Genomic DNA, 14,248 nt, shown 5'->3' with positions numbered 1-14,248 from the left:
TAAATCAATATCAATTTGTTGATATTTGTAGACCCTGACAGAAGTAATGGAGCATGATGATGCCACAAACTGTAACATAAAGGGAACTGACTGCGACAACTCTGCCTACCATCAGTGCCAGTGTCGTATTATGTCCCAACAGTGTGAGAATGAATGTTGGCTTCTAAGTGAAGTTACCTTGTGCTCTGTCTTTTTCATTATGGGACTGTGCATGATCCCAAATTAAGGTTGTCCATAACATGGGGAAAATCCTGGGACTTTGGGATTGTCCTGGGCAACTAAGGCATATGGTCACCTTGCTTGTACCCAAATTAAGTGTGTGAGCAAAACACATCATGCCCCCTCATGCCAATGCATGAATTGAAATGCAGAATATCCTCCCCTGCATCCGCCACTTTTCCAGCTCCTAGGTATAAAAGAAGATGTGTTTTCTGCCACTTCAAGCAGGCAGATATGGTGTGAAATTGAGGCAACAGATGGGTGGTTCGCTGCAGCTTCCCCTAAAGATGTATTTTTATCCTATGGGTTAAATAATGAATATTAAAATTATGACTAAGCACTTTAATATGCATTGTTTGTTGATGGGACTGCGTGATGATTGGACTGCCCCTTTAATAAATGTGTATAACAAAATAAGTGAATTGCTAAGCTTGTATAACCTGTAAGACCAATGATTTCCATACCTGGCACTAAACATGCTAGCTACCTTGCTGGCAAACACATATGTGAAGTGTAAAATGACTACAAACATTATAACCACAATCCTCTACAGGGTCACAGAATGCTAGAGCCACGGGCAGAACAAGAAAGCTGTTTAGCAGCCATACAAGGCTTAATCATGAATTTTGTATATATTGTATCCCAACAGAATAGAGCAGTTGTGGATTTCTTTTATTGGAGCTGAAAGTGCTCTGCGGCCCTAAAAGCCACAATAATGTATATAGAAACAGTAAAACTGGGTTTATGAACTAAACCGTTCAAAAGCTGGGGGTCACTTAGCAGTTTTCATGGAAATCAAGGACATTTCTAGCTGCGTAAATTAATATCGAAAGGGTTTTCTAATGATCAATTAGCCTTTTAAACTTGGATTAGTGAACACAACCTACCATTGGAACACAGGAGTGATGGGAGTGATAAAGGGTCTCTGTACAGCCATGAAGGTATTGTGTTAAAAATCAGCCATTGTCATTTACCACATTAACAACTTCTACACTATATTTCTGATCAATTTTGTGTGATTTTAATGGACAAAATGTAGTAAACAGAGTACATTCTTCTAAGCACCTCACTCAGTTACAAATCTAGCTCACAATCAACAGGTCACAACGTTCCACAAATTCTTTGAAAGTAACAGGGCACCTTTTGCTCAAGCGTACAGGGAGAGCCTATAATAGTTTGGGGAAAGAGGCAAATTCATATAGGAGGATTCTGCAGAATGCCCCTGTTTTTTGCAGCAGGGACCACATGAATACATAAGGGGACCATTCAGCTGTCATATGCATTAAAGAAACTCCCACAGCCCCATATAAAATAGAACACTGCATACCTAACATAAGGCCCAGCCTACTATGCAGTGTCTTGTGTATAATTTATTATTGATTTATTTTTTTTCACATTTCTGACATTTGTTTTATTACGATCTGATGCACCACATGCCTTGAAATAGGTAGTCTGGCAGAATCCTATATGAATTAGGTGTTATATATATATATATATATATATATATATATATATATAGTGTACAATTAAGTACTGCCTGATCCATACATATCCTGATCCATACATGTGCCCTACCAGAGGCAGAATTGTGCTAACAACTATAGTGCTGCACTCTATTCATTTTTAATGACGGTTCTGTATTGCATCATAGCAGGACATTAACTGCATTTCAGCTCAGCATGAGTTAACAGTTACAGAAGTGATATGACCCAAATAATGCTCTGCCACTCTCCATGGGCTTTAAATGCAACAAACTGACAATTAAATGCAATTCATTTTCCAACCCGCACCGCACTGTCTGGCTGATTGGGGGTGTCCCCCCCAGAGACTTACTGCAGCCTGATCAGCTGACCGGTGACGTCACCAGAACACCATGACAGCACACTCCTTCATCTTTGGGCGGGCCAAATGACACGTCTCCTAGCGGTTGTCTCGCTTCTCGTTCTCTTATTGGAGGGTGGCAAGCCGTATTACATTACGTCACCCATAGGCGGGGCTTCCTAACAGATACAGGAGGCGATCCAGTGGCGTTGCCTTACTTTTCTGCTCTCCTTGTCCCGTGCCGAGGTCTGTCTGTTGTCGCCATGCCCGTGGAATTCGAGCTGTGCCCCGGCCGCATGGTGGGCGGCGATCACCCCTGCTTCATCATAGCCGAGATCGGGCAAAATCACCAGGGGGACCTGGAGATCGCCAAGAAAATGATTCGCATGGCAAAGGTAACGGCGTCCCGGGAATAGCGCACTCTGCATGCGGTGTGTACGCAGATCTATGTATGATGTGCACAGAAGGAAGCAAAATGAATGTAATCTCACCATCTGCATGCGTGTGTTCATACATGTGCTATATGCATACATGTGCGTGCAGAGCAATGAATGAACTCGCTTACAATCAAACATGCGTTTCGTGTGTTACGTGCCATGGGGGGTGATGAGCTGCATCGCCACCTCCATCGAAGCCACTGGCAGTAGTAGGTGTTCTCTCCTGCACACAGCGCGCGTCAACATACACGAGTCCCGAGTGTGGGTGTTTGAGGGGGCCGCGAGTGGGTTTAACAAGAAACCACTGCACGATCTCTGCCGGAGTGTAGGAAGGGGGAGGCGGTGCGACGATCTGTATAGAACTCCCTTTAATCACTTTAGTTTGCCTGCACATCGGGGTCTATTCACTAAAGGGAGAGTTTGAAGGAGAGTTGGGACTGCAACGCCCTCAATTCACTATACAAAGGGCCAACACTGGCAGCTTCCCCCATGAAGAACTGCGCTGGCCCTGTATAATGCATAGTTAAATGGTTAAAGAGCCTGGAGATATCTCAGGAAATAGACTATACATTATACAGGGCTCGCTGAAGTGCACTGGGGTATTAGTGAGTTGAAAGCACAACTCTCCTTTTAGTGAATAGACCCCATTTTTCAGCCTTCTCAGATGCTTACAGGTGTTTTCCAACAGTGTCTCAGTAACCATTTGCACCTGTATCTAAAAAAATTTCAGCATTTTTGTCATTCATGGGCAGTCCCTGTTCTCAACTCCCAATCCGGTAAATCTGTAACTCTCATCACACTGTAAATATATATTAGATACATATCCTACTTTTACTCCCATGGCCCACAAGCAAACAATGGAGATAAAAAAAACTTTCAAACCTGACCATCCAATTTCCAATTTTGGTGATACGTTTTGACAGCTAATGAGGACTGGTGGCTTATGACTTATTTGTAAGTCACTGGTCCCATTCCTTTTTCTGTTGGAATTTTTTTGATGTCATATAAAGCCAGCTCCCTTCTGTAATGCTTGTATTCTTTATCTACAGCAGAAACTGAATGACATCAGTAGCTCCCTAGTTTTTTTTTAACGCAGTAAGTGCAGGAGACCTTTGAGCAGTAGGACCAAGTCCATACTGGCCTTATCAGTGGCAAACCCACAGATGGCTGTTGAGTGAATGAAACGTTTCTGAGGTTTCCTCAACGATGATGATGAACAAGAAAAAAATACCATGCCAATCTGTGCCAAAAAAGCGCTCCTGTTGAAATTAATGGGAGCCATCACTGGAGTTGACCAGAGGTGCATCACACGCTTATGGGGCAGAATATATATTTTATTTATTTATTTTACGTAGCCCCATCAGATTCTGCATTTTAATACACCTGTGTTTAGAGCTCCGTTGTACATAAATGGGGCAGGAGACTGGAGACATTGTGTTGTAAGATCTCAAGTAATTGTGTTACAGTGAAGCTATTTAGCATCTTATGTGACTCCTACCTGGGGACATATTTTTCCTTTTTTGCATATTTATTATTATATATTTTTTTCCAATTAAAATTTTGGTGAGCAAAGCGCAGGAATTGATGGTGAATTAGAGACCGGAATGTGTCCAGTGAACAAAAGACTCGACAAGCGGTGGATAATGGCCAAAGTTAAACCGTTCATTTATTACCATTTAGTTTAACACATATACTGTCAAATAAAGCAGATGCCATTAAAGAAACTGTGTCATTCATCAGTGCATCAGCGTTCGTCACATCAGGAGGGACCAATTTTCTAACTACAATCGGAGGATTTGTGCTACATTTAATATGTCGTGTCAGTTTTCTGTATTATCCAACATGATTACCCTTCATGAACCAGATACTGAGTAGCTGATATATTCTAATAACTAGAAGGCCAATAAATGCATAACGCCATCTTTTACCCATTGTACATCGCTATGGAATATATAATAAAGATTGACATTTGATAAAGTAGCATAAATGACGTGATGGTGATAGGCATAACTACTAACGTGACCTACGTTGTTGGGGTGGTGGACTATTTCAGCCTAGCTTAGATCAGTTCCAAGGGACAAGTGGTTCATCATGTTTCATTTGTTTTAAAGGATTGTAGTACGGTGCTGCGGAGCCATCTGTAATTAATTTACAGCAGACACTCCAGTCCTCGTTTATCTGAGTGGGTGTAGCACAGTCAGCGTGCAAATGTTCCAAGTGTTGCGGGAGTAAAACTGAATCATGTAGCTTTTGAAGAGGAGGCACCTCCTAGGACATATTGAACTCCGAGTAGTGGGATGTAGAAATCTCTTAATGAAGAGCTTGTACATTGCTTGGGCGTACGAAGACTCCTACGTGAATCTGTTTGAGTGCAATTAGAGCAACACGAAGAAAATAACACCTAAATGGTCCTCTAAGGTATTTGCCTAATGTTGAAGGCCAACAGCGTGTCAAGTTTCAGAGTAGAAGTCAGCCTGTTGTAGAATTTCAAGCACTGAATCAAATCGCTATCACCTCATTCAGTAATGTATGTGGTGTGTGTATATATAAATGTATTTATTTTTGTGCTAATAGTTACATTTTTATGCCCCAATGAGTACTTTTTTTGTTTTACGTGGACGTTAAAAAGATACCTAGTGATATTTGTGTAATATTAACAAATATACTTTCTTTATTTTGTACTTCGTTTTATAGGTTGATCTACACTTTAGCCATTATTTTATTTGTATACAAGTGTTCTAAGCATGTTAACCTTTTGAATTTGGGTAGGTGCAAAACAAAAAGGAGATTTGCTAATATGTCTATTACAGTCAGTATGAAGTACAAGTGTGTAGGTATCTAAGCAAGCAGGTTTTCCCTACTCTAGGTTGTAAGCTTTTTAAGATTTCAGCAGCTTTCCTCACCTGTTGTTTCTGTAATTCAAACTGTTAATGTTATATACTACTCATTGCCTGTCAACCCTTTGTACAATGCTGTGGAATATGATGGCTCTATATAGTAATAGATCTGTATACAGGGTATTCAATTTCTGCCCGTTTTGGTATCCCTGCCATATTGCCATTGACCGTCTATGCATTGGGCTGTATATACAGAGCTGAATAGGCTGTAGCCAAATACTTAGCCTATGCTGGCTTGTTCTGGAAGAAAATGATGTGAACCAGAGCTGAGGAGGTTAAATACCTCTTCCCTTTTCGGTGTCATGTCTGGCTTGGCTTGTGCCAGGTCACTGGATGGTTCCACCAAAATCATATCAATGGAGCAGACGGGCAAGCTTGAAGGCTTTTGGGGTTGTTCCTTCTGCTTTCTCCAAATGTAGCCATTGGCACCATAATTGCTCCATTTGTGACTTTATAGTCTAATATATTTTTATATGATGCTTAATTAGCCCGACAACTTTTTATGTCATGTTTAATTATGTGTCCTACAGCATATTTTGCAATAAGCGGAATATTCCCGTTTTTGTTTTGTTCATGTTGTGACTCTTATTTATGTATGTTTTTTTTGGTTTTTTTTTTATTTAATTTAGGATTCTGGTGCAGATTGTGCAAAGTTCCAAAAGAGTGAGTTGGAGCACAAGTTTAACAAAAAGGCCCTGGACCGACCATACACCTCTCCACATTCATGGGGGAAAACATATGGAGAGCACAAGTGCCACCTGGAGTTCAGTCATGATCAATACAGAGAGCTGCAAAAGTATGCAAAGGAAGTAGGAATTTATTTCACAGCTTCTGGCATGGATGAGGTGAGACACATTAGATCTTTGCAGGAAACATGGGATATATGGGGTGATTGGCTCTTATCTGCTGTCATTTTTGTATGTTTCTATGTTAATCAGTCAATGCATCAGGGCGAGTTTCCACGTGTACCTTGCTGGTAAGACCGTGCATTCGTAGGGCACAAAGAACTGATGGATGTTGCCATGGAAACCCTTGACTCGCTGCACCAAGGAGCATGATTACACAGACTGCTGAGCAGCAGTTAAGGAGTTTCCCATTCATTTACTGAAAGGCTCCTTAAGGATAGGAGATCTACCAACCAAAAAAAAGTCTCACAAATAACTTATTGATAATTAAAAAAGATCTTAGTCGCTATAGCACTTATATATAGCACTGTGCAAAAAAAAAAGTGCTGCAAAGTAAGAATGCTTAAAAAAAAAAAAAAAAAAGGCATGTTGATTGTTTGCGTTTTGCAAGACAGAAAACAAATGCAAGTCAAATCAATATTTGGTGTAGAGCCCTGCGCGGGACAGCTTTTTTTAATCCCGCTCCCGCTGATTTTTTGCCCGCTCCCGCAATGTGGGTGTTCCGCCCACCTCCTTACCTGAACTGCAGATTTCCCACGCAGTCCCGCAAGGCTGCCTTCTCGCTGCTCCCTCAGTGTCTCCTCTCTTGCTCCGCCCAGGATCAAGGCGGAGTCACGGGAAGTGACGTCACATCACGTGACTCCGTTTTGTTCCTGGGCGGAGCAAGAGAGGAGACACTGTAAGGGAGCAGCGAGAAGGCAGCCTTGCGGGACTGCGCGGGATTACCGGGACCCGCAGATACAGTACCTGACCGCCCGCTCCCACCCGCAGCACCAGCAAGACCGCCCGCAAGTTTTTTGGTGGGACCCGTCTCCCAATGCAGTCCTCTAATTTGGTGTGACCGACCACCCTTTGCCTTTAAAGCAGCATCAAGTCTTCTTGGTAGACACTTGCGCAGGGATTTGGTAGGCATACAGTTAGCTAAAATAGTTAACTGAAGCAGCCAAAACAGCCCAAAATGCCTGAAACTGAGGTTGGTTCTCCATGATGAGAGTTCCTTAAACCGGGTGCCAGTCTACCTAGAAGAATTTATGCCGTTTTGAAGGCAAAGGGTGGACACACTAAACATTGATTAGATTTTTCTTCTGTTCACTCGCTTTGCATTTTGTTAAATGATGATTGTTTATTATTATTTCTATAATTGTCTATTTTTTTTTTTAAAGCATTCTTTAAAATACACCATTTTTTCCACATCTCCAAAAAACTTTTACATAGTGTTGCATTCTACCGTAGAACAGATGCTAAACATGAAAATGGATCTTGTAGTTTTGAAAAGCCCTGGCGCTTAAGGGGTTAAACGCAAAGCGGGAATTAGAAACTTGGCAAACAAAATTGTTTTATGTCACTGGAGCAGGACCATGTTAATTTTTTATATATATATATTTTGTTTCTGTTTTTTAGTTTTATTCAGAATGCAATTACATGCCTTTGCCCCCCTGCCTGTTTGTTGTTTCCAAAAAGCATTGATTTTTCATGTACTTAACTGGAGACCTTTTTTTATCAAATGGTAAATTATATAGCTACCATATATTCATATGTACCATATGAAAAGCATATGATTTTCTTTCCTTTTTAGATGGCTGTAGAGTTCCTACATGAGCTTGGGGTTCCTTTCTTCAAAGTGGGATCTGGAGACACAAATAACCTCCCTTATATAAAAAAGACAGCCCAGAAAGGTACATAGTACATCGCGCTTCTCGTATGCATTTTTACTTGTTAAGCTTTATACAAATACATTTTTATTGTGTAAGATATGCCATTTTGAAAGGTGGTTGCTTACCCTTGGAAACTTTGATTCTTGCAACCTTTGTAAATGTGGTCAACAGAGAATCCTTGAGATTCAGAACAGAATGCAACTGAATATGCTAAATTTACCAGAGATTTCAGCTTCCATGCGAAAATATAGCTTATTAAACACAATGTCTCCAAAACAATTAAACCAAATGCGGATTTAAAAACATAACTCATTTAGTCAGGAGTTATTGAGTTTACTAACCAGAAAAGTTGCTGGTAAAGCAGGAATGGTCCCTGTTTTTTAAATTAGTTGGTTGTTTTTTCACCCTATTCTAGGTCGGCCAATGGTCATCTCCAGTGGCATGCAATCCATGGAAACCATGCGACGTGTTTATGATATTGTAAAACCAATAAACCCTAACTTCTGCATTCTTCAGTGTACCAGTGCATACCCGCTTCTTCCAGAAGATGTCAATCTCCGTGTCATACAGGTCTGATCTTTGCTCCTTGATGTTTATTTTATTCATTTGATGCACCACAAATTTTGAACTTCATGATGGAGCTTCAAAGAAAACATGAGCTCATTCATGACACTTTAATTTTACCAATACATTGGGTTTTTTTAATTGTTAGACTGCCCAAGTGTGTAATTTTAGTATGTGAAACCTTTCCTTCATTTTTTGATCCGCAGTATTGTAAATATCCCACATGCCAACTAGCTATGGCTCTGAAGGTCTCTAATTTTTCATATTGATATCTATGGAAACAAGCCCTCCTGGCTCATAAAAAAATAAATATATAAGCAGCTCTTAAATCTGTACACACAATAATTCCACCAAATATCTAAATTTGGAGGATTCAACTAAACACTCCCAACGGGTAAGGAACTTTTGTAGATGTTATTTTAAATACAGCTTTATGTTCAACATCCATAGATTGTGGACTTTTTAAAGGCTCTCTGACACTATTTGTAACAGCTTTTTAAAGCACAAATTGGTATTTTAGTGTTCTTATTCATTTTGTTTTCTCTCCTCAAAAAGGAATACCAAAAGGTTTTCCCTGATATCCCAATTGGTTACTCTGGTCATGAAACAGGTATTGCTATTACAGTTGCTGCTGTAGCCATGGGTGCTAAAGTAGTCGAACGCCATGTGACTTTAGACAAAACCTGGAAGGGAAGCGATCACCAAGCCTCGCTAGAGCCAAGTGAACTAGCTGAACTGGTCCGTTCCATTCGACACGTAGAAAAAGCAATGGGCAGCTCTGTGAAACGTCTCTTACCGTGTGAAATAGCCTGTCACAACAAGGTAACAAGTGTTCTGAGCATATAGCTGTTACATTGTAAGCTTTATTTATGCTGGCGGGACTATATAACTGTCTAAGGGAAATAACACAATTATTTGTTAAAAAACAAAACTGCCTGTAAGAATATGTATTTTTAGGATTTTAGTTTTAATCTTCAACTTGGTGTATCTTTAAATATGTACTATATATTTTTATTTTTTTTTGCAGCTTGGTAAATCTGTGGTGGCAAAAACTAAGATCCCAGCCGGCGGTGTGATAACTCTCAGCATGTTAACGGTGAAGGTGGCGGAGCCACGAGGTTTCCCTCCGGAGGAAATTTTTAACCTGGAAGGCAAAACCGTTAAACGGGAGATCGCCGAGGACGAATCTGTTACAGAAGAAGCTATAGAAAACTACAACACCAGAACTAAATGTTAAATGGATCCAGGGCATGACTGTAATCTAGGGGTTTTCACCTCTCACCTTTTTTTACCTTACCAATACATGTTGTGTAGAAATTGATATTTGCACAGGTTGTGGGATCCTATTTTATTAGCATATTCAGTGGCATGTCATTGTGTTGCTGTACAAGGTCTGGAAATGCTAAACAAGAAAAAAAAATATACTGGTTTTTTGTAAAGCTTTGAAAACCATGCATGACAATGTTTTGTTAGATTTCAGTTTTACAAAGTTAACATAAATCACAAAATGTTTTTGTAGTACGGTTTTTACATATGCAGGAACGCTCAGAATCCTGGTGGCTGCTCTTCTGCGTCTGCTTCCTAGAAATGATTATGCACCTTGTGAATTTAAAATGATCTTGCTTTTTTTAGCACATTTTTATCCCATGTTTTCCAAGAGTTTCTTTCCTTATTGCTATGCTTTAGACAAGACCTTTCATCGTATTCTATGAAATATTTATTGTGCATAGTTATCATCATTTCTTAACATCCCACTTGTATTCGGGCAAACGTTCTGTGGATTTCATTGGTCCACGGTACCTCTTGTGAGCCTAGACTTTGAGGAAATCGTTGAGGGTTTTATAAAGTAAAGATGCAGCTTGAACAATTAAAGTCAAAAAATGTAACATGCATGCTGAAGGGCCAGCCAATTTCTGTAGATGCAAGTGATGTGTTGCACTTACCTGCATGAGGCATGGTGAGCTCTTAACACAATGTCTCCAAATTCACAGTTTAGTGAATAATCTCCAGAATTGAGCCTCTTCTCACTCATATCTGCACTTGAGCTGCTTAGTTCTCAAGTCTTAGTCCAATTGACTATATAGTGTCCGTTTAGGTTCCAAGACTAGTTTGCCCATGTATGTGTACAAAATGTAATCCCATACAGCCTGAATATCTTCCTTCTGATGTAAATCAAGTTACTGTCATGAATGTTTTCCTGAATGGCATATCTTTTTGCACTCTTAATACTCTGTTTGGTTAGGGCACTTAATTGGGGAGAAAAACATTTAGTGCTTTTTCATTTTCTGGCATACTTGTTTAGCACCAAAATATTGTGTACAAAAATATTTTGTATTACACTTTAAAAAAACAAAAGTTGCGTATTGTGTTTTATTTCTGCTCTACTAAATTATTTAAAAGTGTTATTAAAATCTCATAACATATTTAAAGGGAAGGAACATGGAGCCATTGGGCAACTGTGTGAGACTGCTATCTGTGTTGATCTGATAAATTGCATGCGCTTAGCTGCCCTAGTTAGACTGCTTCCTAGACCTAATTAGCAAACTTGGGAACTTCCAGGCTTCAGCTTCCTGGAGCCCTCTTCAGTGGGATTGGCCTTGCAAAACCCCTTAAATTTATATATGGTGGAAAGGGAGCGAGCGTGTCTAAACCCCGCCCCCCATGATTTAGTGCTATGACCCGGAGAAGCGGAACTTCCCTTGGAGTCTCTTGCCAAAACCTAGAGAATTCTAACTAGACCCTTGTGCTTTGATGCCATCTATAATCTGTCCTTCCCAGACTAAGGTTTGATTTTGCTTTTGTTTTATGCAAGAGATGGGCAAAAATTTGTATGTATGTATAGATATAAATGTGTGTGTGTTTCTTCCGTAAATATGATTTTAGAAAACAAAATTAAAAATTTAGGTAAAAAAATAATTAAAACAATTGCAGCTAGAGCATGGGGCATTTTTAGTGAAAATGTAGATAGTATGCACTTATGTTGCAAAACCTCTTTCAGTTTTTCCACAGAATAAAGACTAACATACATTGATTTTTGTTCTTTATATTGGTTCCTTAGAATGTTTTTAATTTTATTATAAGACTTTTTTTTAATAGATAATCAGGACATTTTTAAAAATACAATTATATACACAAATATTGCGTGTACTCAAAAGGAAATTTTTCATTATTCTCGACGACAATCACAAAACCCAGAAAACATTTTGCCTGTGTCCTTAAGACCGAGCAATTCTATTCTTTACCATAGGCACTATGAAACGAGTCGTGGTGTTGTAGATTGGGCTATGATAACTCGACTAGAACACATACAAATGACTAATATGCAATCTGCCTGAAAAGCCATAAATTGTGTACAAAAAAAAAAAAAAAAACTTTATTACTAGTAGAAGACAACAATATTTTGTGGGAGTGAATTAATCATGTCAATCATAACCACAATAAGTTAAGGTCGCTTCTACCTGAATAGATTCAAGGTAGGGGTTCAGTTATATTTTACTTTTACTCTAGCTGTGGAAACTGCTGTTCCTCCCCACTGCAATTCTATCTTAATTAAGAATTTGCTTGCTAGGCAGGCAAGGTATGGACCCTGCATTGATCATTCTCTTGCCGAGAGTTATGCCTCTAGCAAAAAATAAATAAACTGTAACAATTGAGAACTTTATAAATCAGCATATGAAATGTAACAAGATATATAGATCTCGGCCATAAGATAGCCCCTTACTGATATATATACTAAACATCTCTATACCTAAATCTAAAAATCAATGAAGCCAATGGAATGTTTGACTTGAGATTGCTTCGCATTTACCACAATGTCTCTTCACACATAACCTGTTGTTCTCTGCAACCATGAATGGTGGGAGCCTCTAGGTAGGGAACTGTCATTATCTTGTTCAAATACACAACTAGCCAATGGAGGTGGAAACATTGGTCCTACTAAAATGCAGCATGGCAAGAACTCAGCAGTTAGTAATCAAGCACACCAAAAGCGAGTCAAAAGACTGGAGACAGAGTAACGAGTACTCAGTAGGAACTGTCTAGGTTGCAGATAAGCAGGAAAAGCAGTCTGAGATGAGGTCAGGTACAGCCAAAAAGTTAAACCAGATGTCAATGAAGAACAGAGTTAGAACAGCCAGAAGTCAAGTAGTCGGTGGCTGGCCAGACTGTTAACAGAGGTAAGTAATCTAGACTACAAGGTAAGTAGATCTAGGTAGGATCAGATACAGAGCCGGTACTAAGGCACGACAGAGCACATAAACACATGGATTAGTGTGTTTAAATATTCAAGCTTTAACCCCTTAAGGACCAGGTTGTTTTTTGTACCCTTCGTGACCAAGGTTATTGTAACACTTTAGCTGTTTAGCTGTAATTTTCTCCTCTCCTGTTTTTCCCAAGACAAGAAGGGCTTTCTTCAGATACCATTTTTTGATCATATCATCCAATTTCATATAAAAAATAAAATAAAAAATATGGAAAATTAAGAAAAACACTTTTATTTTAAAAATATTTCACTCATCTACAAAAGCTAATGAAAAAACCTGCTAAACAGGTTCTACTATTTGTCCTGAGTTTAGAACTACCCAATGTTTTTTTGCAAGTTATAGGGCAAGAGGCACAAGTAGCGTTTTGTTACTTCAAAACCATTTTTTCCCCAAATCTGGTAATTTGGTCCCCATGTGCTATTTCGGGTATCTTTGAAGCCAGCCAATGCAATTCACTCCATCAAACTATTTATTTTTTTAAACAAGACACCTCAAGGTTTTTCAAATGGTGGTATTTTTACTCTTTACATGCACTTATTCTACCACTAGCCTTTGTCAAATTTAGCACTTTTTTCATATTTTTGCTTTTTTTTTTATTTTGTTAGAACTGAAGGGTTCCCCTGCTGGTGACATCAATGCATAATTATTTTTAAATGTTACCACATTTTTATTTTATTTTTGTTAGCTATTTTTTTTCCATTTTTTTCAAATTATATATCTTTTAAATATTTTTCTAATCACACCGTGATTAGAAAGCTGGGCAAAATTGACTTGCATGGTTGAATGCAGTACCTGTATTCAACCTGAATTCTCAGGAGAGTCTGGAAACATTTTTTTTTTTTAAGGATGCCGCCATCTTGCTAGAGGCAAAATCTCTCGCAGTGGTGCCTGCGACCAATCTCCGGAGCGGACAGTACGTCCTGGGGTGGGTTTTCAGTGTTGGTGAATGCCTCGCGATGAAGGCATTTCAGCAACACCCTTTAAGTTTAGGAGATGATCGTTGATTGTCTCCTAAGCTCTTTTAAAATGAGGGTCCACCGTTTGACGTTTATATCTGGGGGAGGGGCCAAACAGGGCCCCTGATGCCAAATCCTGAATTCCTTCTAAATTGATCTTACATGTGCACGAGTGGCCAGAGGCCTCACTGGAGCAGCTGAGGAAGTGTTTGGGCTTATAGAATAAAAAAAACAGGAACATTATAGTCTGCTACAGCATTCATTATTGGCAAAAGAATCACCTCAATTTGTAGTTTTGATGAGAAGCATTGATCCGGTTTACAAATTATATAAATATGTGTTGACTGATGCATGATAAAACGTTACGGTTTATTGTATGATTTTCAGCGTAGCGTGGCCATTCTGATATTCAATACAGAAATATTTTCTTTGTCACTTTAGCAGAAAATAATGGAAAAGTAACTGATTTTTGGAATTGACAAGGTTCTAACAAAGTTAAAGAAAAAAATTTATTATTGCTACCCCTTGCTTA

At 39.1% G+C, this 14,248-nt stretch overlaps 1 protein-coding gene across 1 annotated transcript; it reads left to right on the top strand.

Annotated features, from left to right (window-relative positions):
* Window positions 1–2,303: 2,303 nt before the first annotated feature.
* LOC149285075 (N-acetylneuraminate-9-phosphate synthase-like) lies at window positions 2,304–9,735 on the top strand. The gene is made up of 6 exons (XM_089495870.1): window positions 2,304–2,435; window positions 6,004–6,219; window positions 7,856–7,955; window positions 8,350–8,504; window positions 9,054–9,320; window positions 9,526–9,735. The coding sequence occupies exons 1-6, from the start codon at window positions 2,304–2,306 to the stop codon at window positions 9,733–9,735; spliced, it is 1,080 nt and encodes a 359-aa protein (XP_089351996.1).
* Window positions 9,736–14,248: the final 4,513 nt, after the last annotated feature.

Source organism: Sceloporus occidentalis, unplaced genomic scaffold (assembly GCF_023333645.1).
Source record: "Sceloporus occidentalis isolate IW3139 unplaced genomic scaffold, rSceOcc1.0.p SCAF_85, whole genome shotgun sequence".
Taxonomy (NCBI): Eukaryota; Metazoa; Chordata; class Lepidosauria; order Squamata; family Phrynosomatidae; genus Sceloporus; species Sceloporus occidentalis.
This window is presented reverse-complemented; position numbering and strand designations above follow the sequence as displayed.

What these genes read in the sequence shown, in the direction of transcription:
- LOC149285075 (XM_089495870.1), top strand. Translation starts at nt 2,304, where the DNA reads ATGCCCGTGGAATTCGAGCTGTGCCCCGGCCGCATGGTGGGCGGCGAT. An exon ending in AAATGATTCGCATGGCAAAG is followed by an intron (nt 2,436 to 6,003) that starts GTAACGGCGTCC and finishes TATTTAATTTAG; the next exon opens with GATTCTGGTGCAGATTGTGC. An exon ending in CAGCTTCTGGCATGGATGAG is followed by an intron (nt 6,220 to 7,855) that starts GTGAGACACATT and finishes TTTCCTTTTTAG; the next exon opens with ATGGCTGTAGAGTTCCTACA.